At 39.6% G+C, this 21566-nt stretch overlaps 1 protein-coding gene across 1 annotated transcript in view; it reads left to right on the forward strand.

Moving 5' to 3' along the window:
* Positions 1-20109, forward strand: part of LOC121635195 (heparan-sulfate 6-O-sulfotransferase 3-B-like) — a 36928-nt gene extending 16819 nt beyond the window's left edge. The window contains exon 2 of the mRNA XM_041978278.1: positions 18218-20109. Coding sequence (XP_041834212.1) covers positions 18218-18959 — 742 coding nt within the window. The 3' untranslated portion in view covers positions 18960-20109. The remainder of the gene's footprint in view (positions 1-18217) is intronic.
* Positions 20110-21566: the final 1457 nt, after the last annotated feature.

Below are 21566 nucleotides of genomic sequence, written 5' to 3' on the forward strand. Positions count from 1 at the left end.
CAATATTGACTTCAAGGCGACAAACTTTTGCCTCCAGCGCTGTTATTTTCTTAAATAGGTCTTGGTAGTTGTCTGTGGAGATGGAAGGCATCTTCCTGCTAGTTTGCCTAGCGTTAGCACCTTTCCAAGCTACTTAACTTTAGCTGAGTGCTACATGTAGGCTTCAGCTGTGGAGCGCTGCAGATAAAAGAGGTATGAAAAATGTTGCGGTTTCTGGTAAAAAATTCTTTAGTCCCAGCAACTTATAGGTTTAAAAAAACTACTGTGGGTGGGTTTGTAGGTAAAAAAGAGGAAAAATCAGTGTAAAAATCTAAATAAAAAGAGGAAGAATGCAGCAGAAGGGAGAGCAAAAGCAGGAAGAGTCTGTACAGCAGCAAAGCAGGAACTATTAGGTCTTTAAAGCACCAACAGAAACTTTAAAATAAAACAGGAACCAACTCAACTACACAAAGGAAGGGACACTGAGACAAGACACAGGGAATTTCACAATAATAATTTTTCAAGATCTGTGTGCCTTGTCAAACTGGCTTTTGGCCTTTTTTGAGGCCTTAACAAATGATCGAGGTGGTGAGACAGTACGAAAATAAAGTATAAGTATAAATACTGATTTAACACAATTTGTATAATTATCAACAGTATTAGAAGAAGTATAAGAACTAAACTTTAGATAAAGGTTTAGCTCTAAAGTATAGAAAGGAACTCTGGGTGGACCTCATCCACCCCCGGGGCCCTGCAACCAAGGAGCTTTTTAACGAACTCAGCGACCTCAGCCCCAGAGATGGGAGAGCCAGCACCAGGGTCCCTAGACTCTGCTTCCTCATCGGAAGACGTGTTGGTGGGATCGAGAAGGTCTTCGAAGTATTCCGTCCACTGCCTCACAGCATCCTATGTCGAGGTCAGCAGCCCCATCCCCACTGTACACAGTGGTGACGGAGCACTGCTTTCCCCTCCTGAGCCGCAGGATGGTGGACCAGAATCTCCTCGAAGCCATCCGGAAGTCATTCTCCATGGCGTCTCCAAACTCCTCCCATGCCTGAGTTTTTGCCTTAGCGACTGCTGAAGCTGCGCTCCGCTTAGCCCGCCGATACCCATCAACTGCCTCTGGAGTCCCACAGGCCAAAAAGGCCCGATAGGACTCCTTCTTCTGGTGTCCACCAACACGTTTGGGGGTTGGTTCTAGAGCCCAAGCCGTGCGTTGAGGTGAGTCCAAGTATATCTAGCAGAAACCGCTCAACCTCGTGCACCAGCTCAGGCTCCTTCCCCGCCAGAGGGATGACATTCACAGCTCACACTGGCCCCTCCTGCAGGTGGTGAGCCCATGGGAAGGGGGGGCCCCATGTCACCCTTTTGTGCTGAGCCCGACCGGGCCCCATGGGCAAAGGCCCGGCCACCAAGCGCTCGCCTCCATTCCCCACCTCCAGGCCTAGCTCCAAAGTGGGGCCCCGGTGACCCACGTACCCCACGCAAGGGAAACCTGGTCCTTGGTTTGTCGTCATCATAGGGGTGTTTTTGGGCCGCGCTTCATCTGGTCCTTCCCCTAGACACCTGTTTGCCATGGGTGACCCTACCAGGGGCATGAACCCCCGACAACGTAGCCTCTAGGATCATCAGGATGCACAAACTCCTCCACCGCGGTAAGGTGGCGGCTCAGGGAGGAGATTATAATAAATAGTAGATTAGTAAAGCTTTTTAAGCTAATTTAGGATAATATGCTTAAGAGCTAAACTTTTTTTTCTAAAAGTTGTCTTTTTTTTCTTCCTCTTACACTTGTTCTTCACTGTTACCATTAGCATATTCTTGAGTCTTCTTCTCTGTTTAATATGCCAAAAGGTTCCCAAACTATTCTAGTGTTACATTAATCTACCTGTGGGAGAAAAAAGTTTAAATCATTTTTAAACTCTTTACATTTCACATAAAATAAATCCCACTTTTCTTTAATGCTAGAAAATAAAAGAAATAATAAGCTAACATCAACATTGGCTGCAGGCATTCTAACATTGGATTGATGGACAGGAGTTCAGATTTGTTGACCTTTGGATATTTTATTACAACTATTACAACAAGCATTCATTATGAAGTCATAAAAGTCCCATATGACAAGTACTGCAACATTTTAGCGTCAGTGTAATTCTGGAATATACCATGTTTGCTACCCAATCATACTTACTGAAGTATTTTAACTTTATAGGCTAAGTTAATGCTGCTGTTTACTGTCAACATTAAGTTGCAATAGCATTCCTTATGAGTGTTTGTAAAATAATATTAAAATACTAAGTTTGTTTAGTACAAATAAATATTTTACATGTTGTAACTGTCATTAACCAAAATTTAAATTCTCTTAAAAACATTTTTAACACCTAAAAGAAAGACATCGAACATAACTGAGTTTGATTCTAGACTCAAGTTTTGATTCGTCTCATCTTGTGGGTGGAAAAGCAGATGTACAGCCCAACACCAGTTTTATTTTAAGAAAAGGGTGAATGTACAGGCCTTTTGGGGGAATTCCTTTGATGCAGCCTGATATTGTGATGCAGGCTGAGCAGGAATAAATAAAAACTGGCTTACGTGACGTTGATCTGGCCACCACAGATGACATGAGAAATTTGGTCCTTCCATCTCAGGGTATGTGTTAAAGCACCAGCTTGTCAATGACGTCTGTCTAACATTATATCATCTGTTATGTCACATATGCTAATTTAAGTCAGAAGTCTGTGATGGTAGTAATTTGTGTTTTATAAAGTATTGTTTCTATCATTCTCTAAAATTAAATAGTGATATTTTCTTTATAAACCTTATAGTGCTATTAAATTCAGAGATAACATTAAAATAATGTCAGCTGAAATGTCAATGACAACACAATTAAGGGTAAATTGGAAAACTGTTCTGCGATTAAACAACAAAATTAGATTTTTTTTAAATCGTGCATGGACCATCCTGCTTATTATTAGTACCTAGGTCAAAAGCCTGCATCTCTGATACAGAGTCCAGGTAATGTTTACCCCTCTGTTAAATGGTAAATATCACCCTGTCCCACTTTTCTGAGACACATTGCACACATTAGATTAAAAATTATATATTTATCATGAAATAGCAAAACGTTTCAATGAAATTTTGATGATATTTGCAAATTATTACATTCTGTTTATTAGAGTTATGAAGTCATTTAGCAACACATATTTCTTCTTCTTCTCTTACTTGTCTTTGTTGATGTCTTTCGGTTATAGTCTCTGAATACTTATAGTCGTCTGCTTTCTGCTCGTGTTAAAGGTGCAAACCGGAGCATGACTGGAATGAATATAGCCAAATTGCGTTCCCTATAATGATTTCTGAAGCTTCTAAGCCCAGCTTTAGTGATTTTGCTGTTGCACGTTCCGCTTGTCTTGACACACTTCACCATCTGAGGAGGACCAGTGGGAAAACTTTGTGAAATCCCACAAGTAATTACTGCAAGGAGGCCGATGTGGACGTGTTTTGTAGTTGGCAGCGTTGTATGAATAAACCACAGAGATTTGTGGCCAAAAATAAAAATATGAGCACATTTAGTTGAAAATATCAAAGACTAAAATCCCTCATTGTTTGTTATTTTGTAACTAAAATTAGACATAGCAAACAGAAGAAAAATGGAACAAACAAAAGTGTAATTGGGCATTGTGTGCAGGCATATGAAAGCCAGCTATTTACTACCTTTTTTTTTTTTTTACATATTTAGGTCTGAGCTGATAGATTAAATTTTTAAAACAGCAAAAATGACTTTCAGCTACCAAAGAAAAGTTTATATGTGATAAAGGTTTTCATCAGCTTTCTCCCCCTAATTATAACGTTGCCCTTTTCCAGTCATTTCTGTTTGTCGGTTTAACCCTTAAAACTCCGGTGCTATCACTTCTATCATCAGCAGCTTCTCAGGAATGGTAGTAAGATTATAAAGCAACTACAAACACTGAATTACTATAGAAGGTTTTTTTCTTATAAATTATTTTAGAAAACATTTAAATTGGATTAATTTAGTCTTTCAATTAGTCTTACACAATAAAAAAAGCAATAATTACAGTAACGTAAAAAAAAACAACTATTTTTCATTGGAAAATATCTTTATCGGCCGATATCCAAATTTCAGAAGTCAGCATCAGATCGGAACCTCAGAAAAGCTGATCGATGCATCTCTATTGCATACCCATAATAAAATAAGGATATCTCTGCAACCACAAGGTCTACCTGAATATTTCTGGACTCATAGTGAAGGGAACACTTCTAAGATTCATTAACCCGTTAGTACCAGATGTCCAGTTGGCGGGACGTGACAAATAAATATGTATTTTTTTCAGTTTCTCTTCCAAGTAGTATCTCCACACGTTATACACCATTAGAAAGCTAAGATTCTTGAGATATGAACGATGTATACCATCCCAGGCTGCAATCATAACTGTAGATTCAGTAAACACTTATTTTTCACCAGTCACAAAAGTAATTTATCTACTACAGTAGCAGATCATGTGTAAATATCAGTATATGTGTTACTGGTGATGATTAAATGAAGATGGCACATAGCACAAATGAAAAAAGTTGCAGGCTTGCCTTAAAAAAAACCTTTCAGGATGAATCTGAATATCTCTTTGGAGATGCAGCTGTGGCTCTAAACCTCTTTCAGATCATAGAACAATATGTGAACATTATTTCTTCAAAGACCAGCTCTGATAAAGGGACGAGGGGTTTTTAGTAAAGACAGTTCAGGCCTCCAAAATGGCCATTTTGAACCCATTTTGGCCCCATCTGTTCCCCACCTGGGAAACCTCGGGTTATAAATGGTTAAAAAAAATAATGTTATGGTAGACGTAAAATAAATTTAAAGAAAGCAAACACACAAGCATGCTGGCTTCAGGACAGAAAGCAGTGTCCTGTCTGAGAACTGAGGGATATTCAGGATATCTTGGTAATCTCCACACTTCTTACACAGATTAGGGACAGTCTAAAACAGGTTGTGTTATACTGCCAAGGAGGGGCAGGAGGGTGATAATCCAGGCGTCCGGATTTGCACTCAAACCTGTGGACCGGATTGACCAGAAGAACAGCTTGTGTGTCAGATACCAGGCTGCATCCTCTCTTTTTGATGCTGCCAGACTTTCTGGAGGACGTTTGACGCAGAAGCTAAACTACTTTATGGTACAGTAAGAATCAAGTGCATCTCTTTTTAAAATCAACAAATATGGAGATAAAAGTTGGAATCCAATCACTACTTTCAAAGCAGCTCAGAGAAGGAGGCGACCTTCACACATCTCTAAAAAGTGGATTTCCTTTTTAGACATTTCTTGCTTGTGTGTGTGGGTAGATGTGACCTTTGCAGAGTGCAATCTTCCATTTATACTCCCCATATCTACGCTGACCTAGAAGAATGGTTGACACCTCACAAAGCCGTAAAAGATTAAGATATCAAGCGAAGGTTAAGGCTAAGACGGTAAAGCGTATAAAGCTGCACATGCCAGGTTGTTTTGTGTAGGGTTGGCCTCCATGCTGTGCATGCCGTGGGTGTGTTTTGATAACTGAAAGAACTAAAGGAACTCAAGAGGAGCATACCAACAAGAGAATTTGACAACTTTTTGATAAAAGCAGATACAAATGAAGGTTCTTTGTTGAAAGACTGAACATGAATGATTTCATTTCACTGCTCCATCACATCTTCACGCCTTCACTTGCCTGCACACAACGTCTTTCTGGTGGAGTCCTCGGTTCCCTGGTCTTTACACCTCCATCCCCAGGGCGTTTCTTTTATCACCAGAAATAGCATCTCATTTCTCATCAACTCTCTCCCTATAAATCTGTGTTTCTGCACCAGCTATCAGCTGCTGAAATTCGGATCAACTGGGTTATGCTCTGCAAAAGAGAGTATACAGCTGGTATCGATTAAGGCTGAGGAAGACTGTAATCTGTTCTTTGTGTACATAAGTCAGTAAATTTGCTGTGCATGGGTGAGGATGCATCAATATATGTAAATATATATACAAATATATATATATATATATATATATGTTAGGACTGTCAAATGAATGAGCTTACAAATTAATTAATCTTGATTAATCACCATTCACAACCATGCCTGAAATTTGCACATTTTTACTGCATACTTACAAATATTTACTGTTAACTGATTCTCTTGGGTACACATCAGATGTCCAAAAGTCAGTAAATGCAGCATGTAATGTACTTCTATATGTTGTTTTGCATCATCTCTACCATGTTTTAGGTCGTAATGCAGAACTCACATATCATCATCTCACATATCTGTTATAAAACCACCAGATGTTGACAAATGAAGTTAAACAGCTGATATTGATGAAGAAATTGATGATGTGGCTAAAAACACAAAGGTCTCATTTGTACCCCCCTTTTCCTGGCCAGTGCCCCCCTTCAAAACTTTTCTAGACCCGCCCCTGCATAGCTGAAGTATAAACTCTGTCTACCACCTGCCAGCTACTGTGTTAGAGAAGGTCCTATAAAAAAACCAAAAAAAAAAACCAAAACAAAACAAACAAACAAACAAACAAACAAACATAAAAACTTTGGTAAGAACCATGAACAACTAGATTCCTCCTTCTTACAAAAGAGGAGAGACAGATTGTCATGAAAAGATCAGATACAGGTCGCATAGGGGCAAAAAAATCAGATTGGGTCACTTTAGCCTGCAGTGTGAACCTAGCCTCAATGTCCTCTCACAAATGAGCTGGTTTGGTTCTTTAGGTTTTTAGAGGATGAAACTCCAGCTTTATGAATGTGGATCTGCAGATGTCCTCTAATAGAAATGGTTTGGAAAGTGGATACTTCACTGATGGAGCTCATTGAAACAGGATGAGGTCGAGACTGAGGAATGAGGCGGTTTTTCAGACTCATCCCAAATTATTTTTTTCTTTTTTTTAAAAGGATAAATTAAATGTGATTATGGCGGATCCACGTCCTTTTTGTGTGGCTGCTTCTTCAGTGGTATAAATAGTTTCCATCAAGGCTTTTATCATCAGTCTGATGGTGTCCTTGAAGGCAGTGAGTGAATTAACAAGGCAGATATCGATCTACTGCTGCTAGTTTCCTCTGTAGCTTTTTTTGATGCTGATTTAGAGAGTGAGAGAGACAATCAGGGAGAAATGGTGAGACACAATCAATAGTGTTTGCAGCTCTACTGTGTGGAGAAAGGTGACAGGCTGCAAGAGGGGTATCGACGAATCGTGGGATTGATCGGAAGCTAAATGCGACACGTTGATTTAACTTTAGCTTTAGGAAGAATTGCACCGTCTCTTCACGGTGATTTTGCTTGTGTTTTTTCACGGTGGCTCTTGCACATGTTCACTTAGAGTTAACTTAGGAAGTCAGATTTGGACTCTCTTACAGAAAAACACATGTGCTACACATGTACATGTGAACCACATGTGTTCCTTGTGTAAATCATGTGTTTTACATGTGATGTACATGTGGTTTATGTCTGAATCACACGTGAAACACGCAATTTGCATGTGAACCACGTGTCAGCCACATGTGATTTACAAGTAAAAAGTTAATGAAAAGCATGTGAAACACCTTTGTAAAACATCTTTAATTCACATGTGATTCACATGTGTAAATCACATGTTTTACGTGTGGTGTACACACAGTTTATTTGTGAATCACATGTGAAAATCGCAATTTACATGTGAAACACGTGTCAGCCACATGTGATTTACATCTGAAACGCATATGTGAAACACATGTGAACTATATTTGTAAATGAGCTTTAATTCACATGTGATTCACATGGGGAAAACATGTGAAACATAATATAAGTTCTATGTGTGTCTAAAAAGTTTGTGAGGATAGCAGGTAAATACTAACAGAAATAACTGGAAATGCGGAAAAAGAGGAAACATGGAAATAGTTTCTGTTGTTAGTATGCCTGCAGCTATCGACTATTTTGACAGTCGATTAGTCGACTGATCGGATTATAATAATAATAATAATAATAATAATGGATTAGATTTATATAGCGCTTTTCAAGGCACCCAAAGCGCTATACATTGTGTGAATCCATTATTCATCCACTCCTCACTCATACCTGGTGATGGTAAGCTACTTGTGTGGCCACAGCTGCCCTGGGGCAGGCTGACGGAAACGTGGCTGCCAGTCTGTGCCTACGGCCTCTCCGACCATCACCAACATATTCATACACCAGCGATGCCAACACTGGAGGCAAGGAGGGTTAAGTGTCTTGCCCAAGGACACAACGACAGATGACTGCGGGAGCGGGAATCGAACCGCCGACCTTCCGATCATTGGACGACCTGCTCTACTGCCTGAGCCACTGCCGCCCCATCAGCCATCATCACATCAGCCGCCCACTGATCGGATTATGTGTTTCATAATTATTAAATGGCAACGTATTTCACTTTCAGCTTTTAAATCTTGCATGAGGTCGTTTAAATGTACCAACTGAAAAGACAAGATGGACACTTTATTCATTTGCTGCCGATATTAACCCAATACTGATAACAGAAAAAGTAAATACAAACCAAATATCCATAAAAAAAAAGGCGTCTTAAAAATGATAACTAACTACATGACAGTATGTCATGTGTGACTCATCCTTAAGTCAGACGTTCCTCCTCTTTAAATGTTCGCGCATTGCAGACATACTTCCACGGTACGAAACGTCGCTTGTACAAATCTCACATGTACTTAATTTACTTTTTAAGTTTAATGTGAAGTAGTCCCAGACTTTTGACGTCTTCCGCTGCCATATTTTTCCCTGGTGGACGTTATTGCACATGTGTAACTCTCAGCAGAGATAGGAAAAAAGATGATGTCTCACTCTGTAGGTTTTTTTCCCCCCTTTTCTTTTGCCGTCAGTAGTCGACTGTTAAATTCGTTGGTGACTATTTTTATTGTCAACAACGTCGATTAAATGTTTGTTTCCATGCCAATATTTTTCATCCTGAAAGCCAAGACTTGAGAGAACGATGAGATGAGAAAATTCTTGGTCACTGCTGATCTGTGTGTTATTTCTACAAAGTTCTGTTAGTAATAAATTCTGCTTTCTTCTTCTGGTCGGCCTTTATGCTGCTACATCTATTCATACATTCATTTTACATCATTTTAGCCTCATAATCTGACAGCTGAGGCTGGAAACTTCATGTCTGCATGCTGACTGTTGGAGTTTAAGGGTTAACTTAGAGTACAAATCCACAATCTAACGTCAACCTAAAACCTCAAAAGTTTTGTGGTTTTAGTTGTTTAAAATAGTAAAAATAAGCTTTACTGATGACCATGTTTGGAGCAATGCTTGTCTTCAAAGTGAACTGACTGCTGTATACAGCAGGTTAGACAGTAAATTATCAGGTGTTGCTTTTCCTGAATGAACACTTACTGTATTTTTCCCTTTTTTCTAATTAAACAATGCTGTTAAAAACTTCCTGCATTAGAAGACTTCAGCCAAACATCCAACGAGGAATTACTCTTGACCTTCTTAACGTGACCCTGCGTCTTTCCCTGACACGAGTAAGAGGAGAGCTTTGACATTTGCTGCTCTTTGTCAATAAGTCACGATGAAAGCACACAAGCAAAACGGCAGCTTTGCATGGACATGTATTGATCCGGCTGTCTTGTGGTTAGCTGTACAGATAGATGATAGGCACAGGAGGAGGAAAGACTGAGCTGTTTTCATGGAAGTCCAACAAAGGGCTCTTTTGTGAGCCGCTCATGCGTGTCCATCCATCTAGAGCTGTCTGTTCAACCCGGGAAAGATGGATGGGTAATTCACTTAGTTTCCACTGTGGATGGCCATTATCTCCGGGTGGTGTGTCTGCCTGCAAGTGTGTGTTCTGCCATGATACCATCATAATACTCACTTAAGCATATATCACAGTTGATTGATATCAACTGTCCGGCTATAATTGCTAAATTGTGGACCTTTTAAGGCCGTTTGGCTGTGCGCTCTTCATTCAATAACATCCCCGCTCAATCAGATTCCTCAGTTTAGCCATGAAATGAAATAGTTACAACTTTTACCTCCTAAACAGCAGATTTATAATGAGGGATTTAATTGATGATTATCGATCACTTTTCATGTAATTTATCACATTCGAGTAAAACATGGTAAACCATTTTTAAAAAATGCTATTACCCAAAGAAAGAACAAAGTAATACAAAACAGATAACTCCATAACAAATAGCAAAAATCACAATAAAGTCATAAACTGCCTTACAACATCATTTAAAGCAAGATAAGTTAAAAGTTAGCAATATGGTATCATGCATACGCTTAGGAGAAAATAAATGTTTTAACCTGAATTTAAAAATGTCAGCATTTGGTTAAAGTTTAATCTCCACTGGCAGTTTGTTTCACTTATTTGCAGCATAACATCTAAATGCTGCTTCTCCATGTTTAGTCTGGACTCTGGTCTGGACCAGAGTCTTTGGATCTAAGAGCTCTGCTAGGTTTATATTCTCTGAACACATCACAGATGTATTCTGGGCCTAAACTGTTCTGGGATCTGTAAACGATCAGAAGGGTTTTAAAATCTATTCCGTGACTGACAGGAAGCCAAAACTGGTGTGATGTGTTCAGATCTCTTAGTCCTGGTTAAAACTCCAGCAGCAGAATTTTGGATGAGCTGCAGATGTTTTATGCTCTTTTGAAGAAGTCCTGTTAAAGACCATTACAGTAATCCAGTCTACTGGAGATGAATGCATGGATGAGTTTCTCTTGGTCTTTCTGGGAGACTAAACTTTTAATTCTGTTGATGTTTCTGAGCTGGTAAAAAGCTTCTTAGTGAAGCTTTGATGTGGCTGCTGAAAGTCAGATCTCAGTCTATCGACACTCTATGGTTATGAACTTGGTCGGTGCTTTTAAGAGCCCGAGTTTTACCAGTGCTGACCCTCTTCTCTGTGCTACCAAACAGAATAATCTCAGTTTTGTCTTCATTTTATTGTAGAAAATTCTCCCTCATCCAGGTGTTTATTTGCTCCACACCGACACAGTAAGTCTGTTGGGCTGCAGTCATCTGGTGACAGAGACACATAAAGTTGTGTATCATCTGCATAACTTTGATCGATCATTCATTCATTCATTCATTCATTCATTTTTATTTTGAGCATTTATGACACATAACTGATATACAACAGTCAAATTTCACTCTATAGAATAAATGCAAATCCTTAATGCTCAAAATGGAGCTGAAAGAAGAGAACTTATTTAATCCCACCCCAAATCTCATCAATAGCTTTACATAATAAGTTCAATACTCACACCTGTTTCCCAATCTTCAAACCAGGACAATGACCAAAAGGCCTTCACCAGATTACATTAATTTATGCAACAGTATTGACAGTTTTTACCAAATTTGAGAGACATAAAATATAATGTACATTAACCAAAATATGTGAAAACAGAAGCAAGGTACATTCATGGTGATGTAGCCAAAGGTAACAACCAACCATTATTTACATTAAATGGTAATTAAGTACCAATAAGGTAAGAAATGACAATACCACTAACGGTGGAGAACAAGTCCATCCTTATATTGTGACCAAATCATACATTTATATAGTAGTTTAAATCTATAGATATTTGGGCATTGCTTGTGTTGGATCTTCAGACTGTTTTAATGTTTCATAAGGTCACACAAAAATGCTTACAAGTAGTTTGAAATTTTGGTTAAGGGAAATTTTCATGTCTTTTAAATTTATAAGAACTCTCCCGAATTGTGAAAAAATGTTGCATATTACTGGGTAGTTAAATACTTTGAATAGTGTTATTAATGTTCAATACGCTACAAGATAATTCATTTTTAACAGTTTAGATTGAATAAACTGATGAGTGAGTTCTAGAAACCCAACCTCATGAATAATCAGGACTGCTCATTTCTGTAGTACAACTATTGGATTAAATGCGCACTGGTAACCATTTCCCCACATTTTCAACACAATAAGTGAAGTATGGGTACTTAAGAGCATCAAAAAGTACAGAGCATTTACATTAAAGTACATTTGCACTTTATTTATTGAGACTATATATGACTATATGATTGAGAGGTTTTTGGAGATTTTGGTTTTTTGGTCTGACGTAGGCTTGCCATAATAATTTACTGTCTATTATAACTCCTAAAAATGTATTTTCATGTACATTTTCAACAATTTAGACACCTTCAATGATAATCTGTGGTTTTGTAGAGTTTCCAAACATCAGTGCCTTAGTCTTGCTTAAATAATAAGTTATTACTATCCATACACTTTTCATTTTGTTTAATTCCTTGTTTACCGTGGTTACAAGTTCATTATAATTATTAAAGACGGTGAAGATGGTGTCATCTACAAATAGTACGAGTTTTAGTGATTGTGATACATCAAATATGTCATTAATGTAAACATTAAACAGATTTTTTATGTATACTCTCCCATTTCAACATAATAATTAATGTTACAGTTCTGTAATATTTGACCCAAAGGGAGCATTCACAAGTTGAACAGAAGAAGTCCAAGAACTAAACCCTGGGGGACTCCACAAGCAGTGTCCGAAATTAACTTTTTTAATCACTGGCCAAGTTGACCGGTGTTTGAAAAAATCCACTGGCCAAACATATTTTTTACTGGCCAAATTATTAAATTATTTTACACACATTCCTCTACACACATCTTTTTTCTATAATACTATGATTTGTTGTATCCAAACTTAAAGTGGAAGTCACAGCAACATTAAAGAATAGCAACAAGAAAAATGATTTTATTTGATAAAGTGTTAATGTCTGAATTCATGAACTAAAACCTGATCAGACTCGTCCCTCTCTACTCTTCGTCTGGCCTCCTGCTCCTCACATTCCTTGCGCCACAGCATTACAGCCTTGGTGGGATCATACTCCCTGATTTTTGCTTTTTATTTTATTGTTTAAAAAATAAACTTAACAAAAATTGATAATGAATAAATTTAAAGCTAAATCTGATTCATGACAAATCAGTAATACTGAATATAAATTGCTTATCAATAATCATAAAAGCTGATTTATCATAATAATGAACTTAATAACTGATCAATACAATAATAAGTATCATTATTATTATTATATTGATAAGTTAATCGGTTGACAGACGGAGTCATGTCACGCCCGTTATGCAGCTGTCGTCACCCTTCAGGTTGAAAACAGCTAAGCTAAGCTAACAGGCTAACATCACGTCAGTCTATCATGAGTGCTGCTGTGCTGACAGCGCGGCACGGGCAGGTGTGTTACCGCCTACAGTCGGCACGCGCAGGTGTGTTACCGCCTACAGTCGGCGCGCGCAGGTGTGTTACCGCCTACAGTCGGCACGCGCAGGTGTAGGCAGGTGTGTTACCGCCTACAGTCGGCACGGGTAGGTGTGTTACCGCCTACAGTCGGCACGCGCAGGTGTGTTACCGCCTACAGTCGGCACGCGCAGGTGTAGGCAGGTGTGTTACAGCCTACAGTCGGCACGCGCAGGTGTGTTACCGCCTACAGTCGGCACGCGCAGGTGTAGGCAGGTGTGTTACCGCCTACAGTCGGCGCGCGCAGGTGTGTTACCGCCTACAGTCGGCGCGCGCAGGTATGTTACTGCCTACAGTTGGCGCGCGCAGGTGTGTTACCGCCTACAGTCGGCACGCGCAGGTGTGTTACCGCCTACAGTCGGCACGCGCAGGTGTGTTACCGCCTACAGTCGGCGCGCGCAGGTGTGTTACCGCCTACAGTCGGCACAGGCAGGTGTGTTACTGCCTACAGTCGGCACTCGCAGGTGTGTTACCACCTACAGTCGGCACGGGCAGGTGTGTTACCGCCTACAGTCGGCACGGGCAGGTGTGTTACCGCCTACAGTTGGCGCATGAGAAGCGAGCAGAACCGGGCCGTGATACAGACAGAAGGCGCCGCTTTATCCAAACCATCACTTTTCGCTGAACTTTCTGGTTGGGGCTGTAAGCTGCTGATTTATCCTCCAGTTCACTGAGCTTTCTTTTGGAAAGCTGCCGGCTCCGGCTAAAAATCTCCACATATTTACCTGCTTCATTAGCCTGAACTAAACGGTAAACAGAACTGAAACAGTGCAGCGCGTTCTCGTGTCACGTGTGAGTGTTTGCGTCAGTGCATGTTTGTGGACGTGCGCTTCGTTCATACATGCAGACAGAGAGGAACATAAAGAAGAAATCCACCAAAAGGAAGACTGAAAAACATGACTAATTTGGTACAAACATTTACTCGCTATTTGGAGGATAGCCCTCTGAGATTTACTTGCCAAATGAAAAATTAATCGCATTTGGTGCCTGGCGAGTGTTAATTTCGGACCCTGTCTACAAGTCATGGCTATTTACTCAGATTCATAGCAGACGATCCTAACAAAATACCTCCGACCTTGTAAATAGGACCTGATCCAATTAAGGACCACTACAGAAAGTCCAACCCAATTTTCCAGCCTGTGCAACAGGATTCTGTGATCTGCAGTACCAAACGCAGGACTGAGATCCAGCAGAACCAGGACCGATACTAGACCAGAGTCAGTATTCAGCTTAATGAAATTTAACACAATTCCACATTTGCTTCTTTTTTTTTTTCATTTAACAGCTGTTTCAGTGCTGTGATGAGGTTGGAGATCGACTGAAATTTAATCAAGGTTTCCACTTTTATTTAAAGTCATACAGCTGGTGAAACACAACTTTCTTAGTAATCTTGGACATAAAAGAGGTCAGAGACTGGTCTATAGTTGTTGATATAGAGGCGTCTAGAGGAGGGGCTTAATGGCAGCTATATTTAGTGCCTGATGCCAGTGAGCTGTTAACTATCAGTAGACCACTTTCTACTGAGGTAAAAACTGTTTTTAATAAGTCGGATGGTATCATGTCCAGAGTGCATGTTGTTGATTTCAAATGCTAAACTGTTTCTTGTAGGATTTTTAAATCAACTGTTTTAAATTTCCAGGTTTTAGACACAGACTACTTTTCTTGTTTGACCATGCGGCATTAATATTTGTTTCTAATTGTTTTAAATTCTGGCTAAAAAAGTTGGCAAATCAGATGCATTTTTCAGTGGAAAGGAGCTCTGGGCTGAACTGTTCAGGAGGATTTTTAAGTTTTTCAATCATAGCAAACAGAGAGAGAAATGTTGATAAATGCAGCTCTTTGGTTTTGCACAGCTTACTGTTATAGTTACGCAGGCTTTGTTTGTACAGCTCAGACTGAATTTGAAGTTCTCCTTTTAGGCTGGTGACCACAGTGGTGTTTCTGCTTGGTGTTTTCTGTTTGCTCATGATTCTTCTAACCGGGAAGCAGCTTGTTTGGACAATCTGAGTGATCAGTTAATCAAACAAAATACAAAAATGTTCAGAAAAGGCCAAGTCAGTGACAGCAACAGAGGAAATATCAACCCCTTTAGAGATAACCAGGTCCAGAATTTACTGCCTGTTGTCTTTTTACATCATTCAACATCTATGGTTCATAATTTTCTGATAAGGCTCAGGAGTCCGAAGAAATTTAATGTGACTTCTTTTTTGGCCCAATTCAACTTGTTGAAAAACCACCAAGAATCTTAGGAGGAGATCTCACTTATTGCTGCTCAGCAAAGCCTCTTGGGCCCTGCACCCTCCAGGTACCGATGTTAAAGGGTTAACCTCTGGGCACGTCTGTAATGCTAATATAGATGTGTGGTATCCACAGAAAATACAGAATTCTGGCTAAAAGCTCATTTAAACCATTTATATCACCACCAAAAACCAGTGAAAACAAAATTTTAAAAGCAGGTAAACAGAATCCACAAAAATATGTAAACACAAATTATGGATCTCAGTGTCCACCCGACGGCATGAACACCAACAAACAACATCTCTACTGCAAGCACGAATCTCACCGATTTCATTTTGCTATGACCAAGCAGAAGAAGGCCGAAATACTTTTTTAAGTTTGTAAAACACTCTTCACAAATCCTGTCTTATCTCTAAAACTTCTATCCACCGGGATAAAACCGCATTAAGTAAAGAAACTACGTTTGTCATTGCGCTTTGGGGGCAAAATGACAGTTTTCTCTTCTAGATACATGGATTTGATTGGACGATGACAGGTGCCAGTCATTCTGCATCATAGATCTTTCCCTCCTTATCGTTGATGACTGGTGAGATGGACGTAACCATGGCGATATCAGTATAATTCCACTGGATCACACTATTAATAGGAGGAATTAATCATGGAAATCAGCTGGCTGAATCAGGAGTTATGAGTGGTACCATACCATATTATGCAACTGTTTAAGGTGTTTTTGGTTTTTGTCCATTTTTTAGCTACTTTGGAATTATTTTTTTGTCTATTATAGCAAATTTTCAATGCATTTAAAATATTGTAAAAAAATATTTGGGCGAAGATTTTTTCCTATGTTCCAAATATCACTTCCCTTAACACAGTGTCATCTTTGATGATGCTTCCACCTCTGATGAAATCTCACAAGTGCTAGCTTTATTTTGACACCTAGATGGTTTGCATAGAGTTTATAACCGCAGTGAAATACTAAATTATTTTTGTGCATGTCACTGTCAAGCAGAAACCCCTAAAAGAACCGTAGCTTAAGAGGATAGCAAACGAGGGCACGACTAGGTAAACGGCAGTAACAACAGAAAGCTAACAGTTTATTTAATGTGTTGCACATGTAATATCTTCTTTTCTCCAAACAAGCACTTTTTTTCTTTATGGGCCATCTTCTGGTTTCCATTACTATGGAAGGTATTTGCTACTGGCCTGTCTGCACTGGTCAGTAGTGGCGTCTTGCATAGCTGCAGATTGTCCTATAACCTTCATAATATACATAAAGTTTTGACCATTTAAAAGACAATCTTCTCCCCACAACCACCCTGTTGACAATTTACAGGTACTTCCACAAGTATTTTACATGACTGCACATTGAATTTAAAGAAATTTTAAATTTATCTGACTTGTGGTTGTGTATGTTATTACTCATTATCAGACGCCTTGAAACCTTTAGAATAATTTCCAAACAGCTGCATTGGTTTTATAGGAGACATAATAAGTTATTTTCTGCCAGCAGACACAATTTAAGTCTTAATGAAGTGTCTGACATGCTTCGGTCGAAATAACACGCAATCAATTATTTCTTCAGTTGATCGCAGAGCAAAAAGCGAGAATATAAAAAAAAATCCACTTTCTACTTTCCAGCTGAAGCAACTGCAGTGTGCAGGTTGTTCACCCTGAAAATCTGAAGAGTTCATTCAGTTCATTGCAGTTTGGTCGGTCTTTATTCTGGCGTATCTATTGATACATTCATTTTACATCTTTTTAGCCTCATATTCTGAAGTCTGAGGCTGTCCTGGAAACATCATGTCTGCATGCTGACTGGGATTAAAAGCTTCAGCTGCTATAGTCTGGTTTACATAACAAAAAAAAAAATAAATAAGTAAATTAAAAAAAACAAAGAAAAAAGGACCACAGATGGCAAACAATAGCTTACAATTTTTTTTGTATTATTATTATTATTACTATTATTATTTATTTATTTCTATGTTATTTTTATTTCATTATGTTTTTCCTCATCTTTCACTTATTTAGTTTTTTAATAAGTGTAAATAAATTGTGGCATTTAGGGGTTTAAAAGTTCATTTTCTAGAGAGACGATGCTGTAAAACGACCTTGAAGCTTGCATTTTTTTTTTGTTTGTTTTTTTGTGTTGACTGAAACCTTCCAGAAAGACTGCAGCTCTGAAGAATCCCAGAAATAAAATGTGCAACCCCCCATGAATGTGATTTCTGTACCATATCGTGAGGTCACACTGATCAGTGCACAGAAGATTTTCAATTTTCCTTTTGTCAATGTTTTCGTCTTGGTTTGAAAAAGAAAGAAACGAAAATAGCTGAATTTCTTCTGCCTCTGCTCGTCCAGCTTCCTCAGTGATTCTGTTTGTCGCTGAACTCCACAGATAAGAGAAATTCTGTGTTTGTCAGCTGAAAGCTTTCTGAGCCACCAGGTCACAGCAATTTCTGAAGCTCAGTGGTTGGCAGATCAGAGTGAACCACAGATGGGAAAGGTGCTGGAGACACCAAAAGAAAATCAATCCATCAGTAAATTAATAAAATAAATCCTTATTACGAAAAGGTAGAACGTTTGTCAGAGGAGTTCTCAAAGAATAACTCTACATTTGCTTCTTATTTTTTCCTCTAAATTTAAATCTGAATATTTGTGTACCATGAACTTGTGTATTTTTATCCGTCTCTGCAGGAACTTCTACTACATCACGATGTTACGCGACCCTGTGTCGCGCTATCTCAGCGAGTGGAAGCACGTCCAGCGTGGAGCTACGTGGAAAACTGCCCTTCACATGTGCGATGGCCGTCCTCCCACTCAGGATGAGCTTCCTGCCTGCTACAGCGGCGAAGACTGGACGGGCGTGCCACTAGCAGACTTCATGAACTGCCCGTCCAACCTCGCCAACAACCGGCAGGTCCGCATGCTGGCCGACCTCAGCCTGGTGGGCTGCTACAACATGTCGTCCATGAGCGAGCTGGAGCGAGGCCGTGTGCTGCTCGCCAGCGCCAAGGCTAACTTGCGCAACATGGCTTTCTTCGGGCTGACGGAGTTCCAGCGAAAGACCCAGTACCTGTTCGAGAGGACGTTCGGGCTGCGCTTCATCCGGGCCTTCACCCAGATCAACAGCACGCGCGCCGCCAGTGTGGGGATCAGCGAGAAGGTGCGGTGGCGCATCGAGGGGCTTAACGCCCTCGACATGGAGCTGTACGAGTACGCCAAAGAGCTGTTCCTGCAGCGCTACCAGTCCAACCGGCAGAGGCAGCATCAGGAGGAGCGGCTGAGGAGGCGGCGGGAGAGGCAGCAGCTGCACAGGAATTATCTGGCTCAGCTGTTGAGACTGGGAGGAGCAGCAGAGAAGGAGGAAGAGGAGGTGAAGGAGCTGGAGGAGGTAGTCACAACAGAGGACTACAGTAGCCAGGTGGTGCGGTGGTGAGGAGGACACTCCAGTTCTGACTAATTACTGGTTGATTATGTGTTTTATTCTCTGTGACTCCACAAAAACCTCCAGCCCTCATCGCCTCATAGCATCTTCGTTGGACTGCCGAACTGTGTCTTTATATTTATTATGATGGATGTATTTCTCATGGCAACAGGAAAATTTTGTATATATTGTTTGTTTTTTTTAATCTTATGGCTTTTTTTGGCACTATAGTTGTAAAATGTATTTATTTATTTGTTAGCAAGTGCTTTAATGTTCTCAAAGAAGCAAAAAAATCTATAAATTCTGGTAAAATTTACAATATCTGGGGAAAAAAAGGTAAAATGCTTCAGAATAAAAGCTCATTTTAATCCACTATCAAATTAGTCTTCTGGGGCCTGGACCACGAAGCAGGGTTAACATCTCATCAAGATAACTTCAGATTCAGCTCTGGATTATTATTTAAGATAATGTGACTCAGGGGTGTCAAACTCCAGTCCTCAAGGGTTTTAGTTATTTCTTTGCTCCAACACAACTGAACAAATGGATCCAACAGCTCTTTGGAAACGTCCTCACAATAACCCATTTATTTCAGTCAGGTGCGTTAGATCAGGGAAACAATGAAAACCTGCAGGACACCAGCCCTCGAGGACCGAAGTGTGACACCTATGATGTAACTGGATCTCTTGTTAGCGGGTTGCATCACCATGGCAACTGATGCTGGAAATTCGTCTCCAGACGTAAGAGACGAGCACATGTAAAAGCCCCGTCTCCAGACCAGATTTTTTCTCTTAGACATGAAAAAGACATTAGCATTTGTCCAGCATCATGACAGCAGGATGATGGTCCAGCTGCCATGTTGTGCCGAGAGGAGCTTTCTGGATGTACGGCTTCTCTCTATACTTATACTTATACTATTTTTATTTTTAAATGAGTTTTTTGTTAATTTATATTAATGCTGGGCTTGACAGAAGGGACAAAAGAAAGGACAAAGAGGGGAAAGAAAGATATAAAACATAAACAGCTGCTTCACCTGTGAAGAAACAGAAAACATCCTACGGCCTCTATAAGAAAACACAATAGACAATCATCAAGAGCACCTGTAGGAAGGTTTTAATGTTTAACGAAAGACTTTAGCACATATGAATTTATATGCATAATAAATGACAGTAAAATAACACTTAAACTTGCTTTTTAACTACTTTTGGATACATTTAAAAATCTGCCTTTTCAAAGACTTTAGTCTCAGAAAAAAAAGAAAATAACATTTAATCACTTTTATATCCTTTAATATTTAGATTATTATTATGGGGTATTTCCCATCTTTAATCAAGTGAAAGGGAAAGAGACCACGCTGAAGCGCAGGAGATTAGAACCTGCAACCTTGAGAAGAGGAGCAGAGTTTTAAAAGGAAGATGATATATTTAAAAGCAAGAGGGGACTTTAAGAGTGAGCGAGCAGAGTTTTGAGAGAGCGAGATGATATTTATAAACCTGAAAACTAGAAATCTTGCTGTCAAATGAAACAATTACACTCTTGATTAAAGAGGGAAACACCTCCATATATTATTAGTTTAGCAGTCTTTACATGTCAGCTAATTTTCTACTTTTTTTTCTACATTGAAGTCGATGTAAAAGGCAGATTGACTCAAATGAGTAACGACATCCTACTCAATTACTCCAATTTCCATTTCCACAAATAGAATTAGGGCTTCGTGTGTTTTAATGAATCTACGTGGTGTGCCATATTTCAGGCCAGATTTGAAAGTTTAAGGCCCCGCTTAAGTTTTACTGCGTTTTGGCGTCTCGTTTCCACGGTAACAGAGTTGTGGGTGGACAAAACCACAAAGGTTGAGAACAGGCTACAGAGTAAAGTTTTCCTCATGAATGGGAACCTTTTAGTGACGATGACATCTGTCACGTCATCTTGCGTTTGCGCTCTCAGGTGTTGTTTATACCCGCAAACAGCAAGACGACAACAACACGACATCCGTCTTCTTTTGGTTTCTTAGAGCAAAACCTGTATTTTTGTGTAAAATTTATGCCATCAGTGAAAATGCAGAGATAACATCTGCTAGTTGTTCCCAAAAATCTAACCCTTGGAAAAGTCTGCGCTAGATAACCAACAAGGGGATGTTATGTCTTCAGGTCTGATGAGGTTTTGCAAAGTTTTACTGCCCACTTCAGGCCGGGCTTGCCCACTACATTGTTTTCTACTTGCGTTTTTGCATTGGGTTTTGCATGGAAGCGCCATGTAAGCAGGACCAATGTGGTTTAGGTTTAAAAAAAAAGTAGTGACATGGCTCTTTATGCATATAACTTCAACACCATGACATTCACAATAAATCCCCAGACTGCTTTAATTCGTGTTGATTAAATGGATTATTATTTTACTAATTCTTGATCCTTCCTGCTTTGGGTGTTTTTAAGCCTTTCAGGAATATACGACTGGAATGATGATCCGTTGTCATCTCTGCATATTTTACATGAATGCACACATGGCCAGAAAACCCCAGTGGAAATTAATAACCAGCGTGGTGGTGCCACTTAGCTGTCAGTCAGTTAAACCAGATCAATTAGAGAAACCCTGGATATGTTGAACCGGTTTTGTTGTCCAGGTCCC

This window comes from Melanotaenia boesemani, chromosome 24 (assembly GCF_017639745.1).
Source record: "Melanotaenia boesemani isolate fMelBoe1 chromosome 24, fMelBoe1.pri, whole genome shotgun sequence".
Taxonomy (NCBI): Eukaryota; Metazoa; Chordata; class Actinopteri; order Atheriniformes; family Melanotaeniidae; genus Melanotaenia; species Melanotaenia boesemani.